At 34.5% G+C, this 982-nt stretch overlaps 1 protein-coding gene across 1 annotated transcript; it reads left to right on the top strand.

Annotated features, from left to right (window-relative positions):
- The first annotated feature begins 15 nt into the window (after positions 1-15).
- Positions 16-749, top strand: LOC109590030 (uncharacterized). Its single transcript, XM_020005993.1, has 5 exons — positions 16-82; positions 132-188; positions 250-522; positions 580-621; positions 685-749. Exons 1-5 carry the CDS (start codon positions 70-72, stop codon positions 747-749), a joined length of 450 nt encoding a protein of 149 aa, XP_019861552.1. The 5' UTR covers positions 16-69.
- The last annotated feature ends 233 nt before the right edge of the window (positions 750-982 follow it).

The raw sequence follows: 982 nt of genomic DNA, 5'->3' as shown, positions 1-982 counted from the left end.
CTCCCTCTCTCCCTTCCTTCCTCCTTCCATCCCTCCATCTCTCTTTTTCTAGCTTCTCCATCATCAAGAATGTCTGCTTCAGGTATTTTAAAGCTTGTACTAGTATAGCTACATCCTTTTGTATCATTTAGTGAACTACAGTAAGGAGAATCCACAAGATCCTTTTGTTAAAAGAGAACTAACTAAAAGTAAAACAATTCTAAGTTATGTTGTATACAGCTGGCATTAAAACCTTTGTTTTATATAAAGGTGATCATGGTACCATTATGGGACTGATTGACAAAGATATAGCTCCAAATTATAAAGAATTGGCTGCACAATTCCGTATCCCTCAGGGTACAATAGACACCATAGCCTACAATAACAGAAACAACTCAGCATGGGATGGACTAAATGATGTTGTTGCTGATTGGCTGAGAGGAAATACTGAAGTGTATGATGAAGGAGTTACAGCTAATGTAAGGTGGCTGTATGATGCTGTCAGAACAATAAATAAAACACTTGGAACAAAAATTGCCAAAGGTATTTCCTTAAAATTGAGTTTCTTAATTTTGCTTTGCATCCAAAATCTTTTTATAGAGTTCGGGATTCCAGAGCAAAGTGATTCGTCCACTCAAGAAGGTAAGATAACAAAAGACAATAAATATTCATCAATCACTTGATCATATCATTTCATTTCTATAGCAGACAAAGGAGGCTTGAGCCATTTTGCAAGTAGTGCTGGAAAAGAAGAGACTGATTTAGAGTAAATAATACCCTCAAAATGAACAATTTAATGTAATGTTCTTGTGTTTATAGAGAATCACTTGGTAGCACAGGAAGAAGTAAAAGTGATGATCAAAGTATGTTAGAATAATAGGCCTACTAGTAATGTCATTAATACTAAATAATAACTACTAAAATAATACCGAAGTATTGATAATCATCAGCCTGCTTATTGTTCATGATGTATCAAGAGTAGATAATAATGGACCTTTTGCAC

The sequence above is a fragment of the Amphimedon queenslandica genome, unplaced genomic scaffold (assembly GCF_000090795.2).
Source record: "Amphimedon queenslandica unplaced genomic scaffold, v1.1 AMPQUscaffold_10588, whole genome shotgun sequence".
In the NCBI taxonomy this organism is placed as follows: Eukaryota; Metazoa; Porifera; class Demospongiae; order Haplosclerida; family Niphatidae; genus Amphimedon; species Amphimedon queenslandica.
This window is presented reverse-complemented; position numbering and strand designations above follow the sequence as displayed.

What these genes read in the sequence shown, in the direction of transcription:
- LOC109590030 (XM_020005993.1), top strand. An exon ending in TGGAACAAAAATTGCCAAAG is followed by an intron (nt 523 to 579) that starts GTATTTCCTTAA and finishes ATCTTTTTATAG; the next exon opens with AGTTCGGGATTCCAGAGCAA. An exon ending in TGATTCGTCCACTCAAGAAG is followed by an intron (nt 622 to 684) that starts GTAAGATAACAA and finishes TCATTTCTATAG; the next exon opens with CAGACAAAGGAGGCTTGAGC.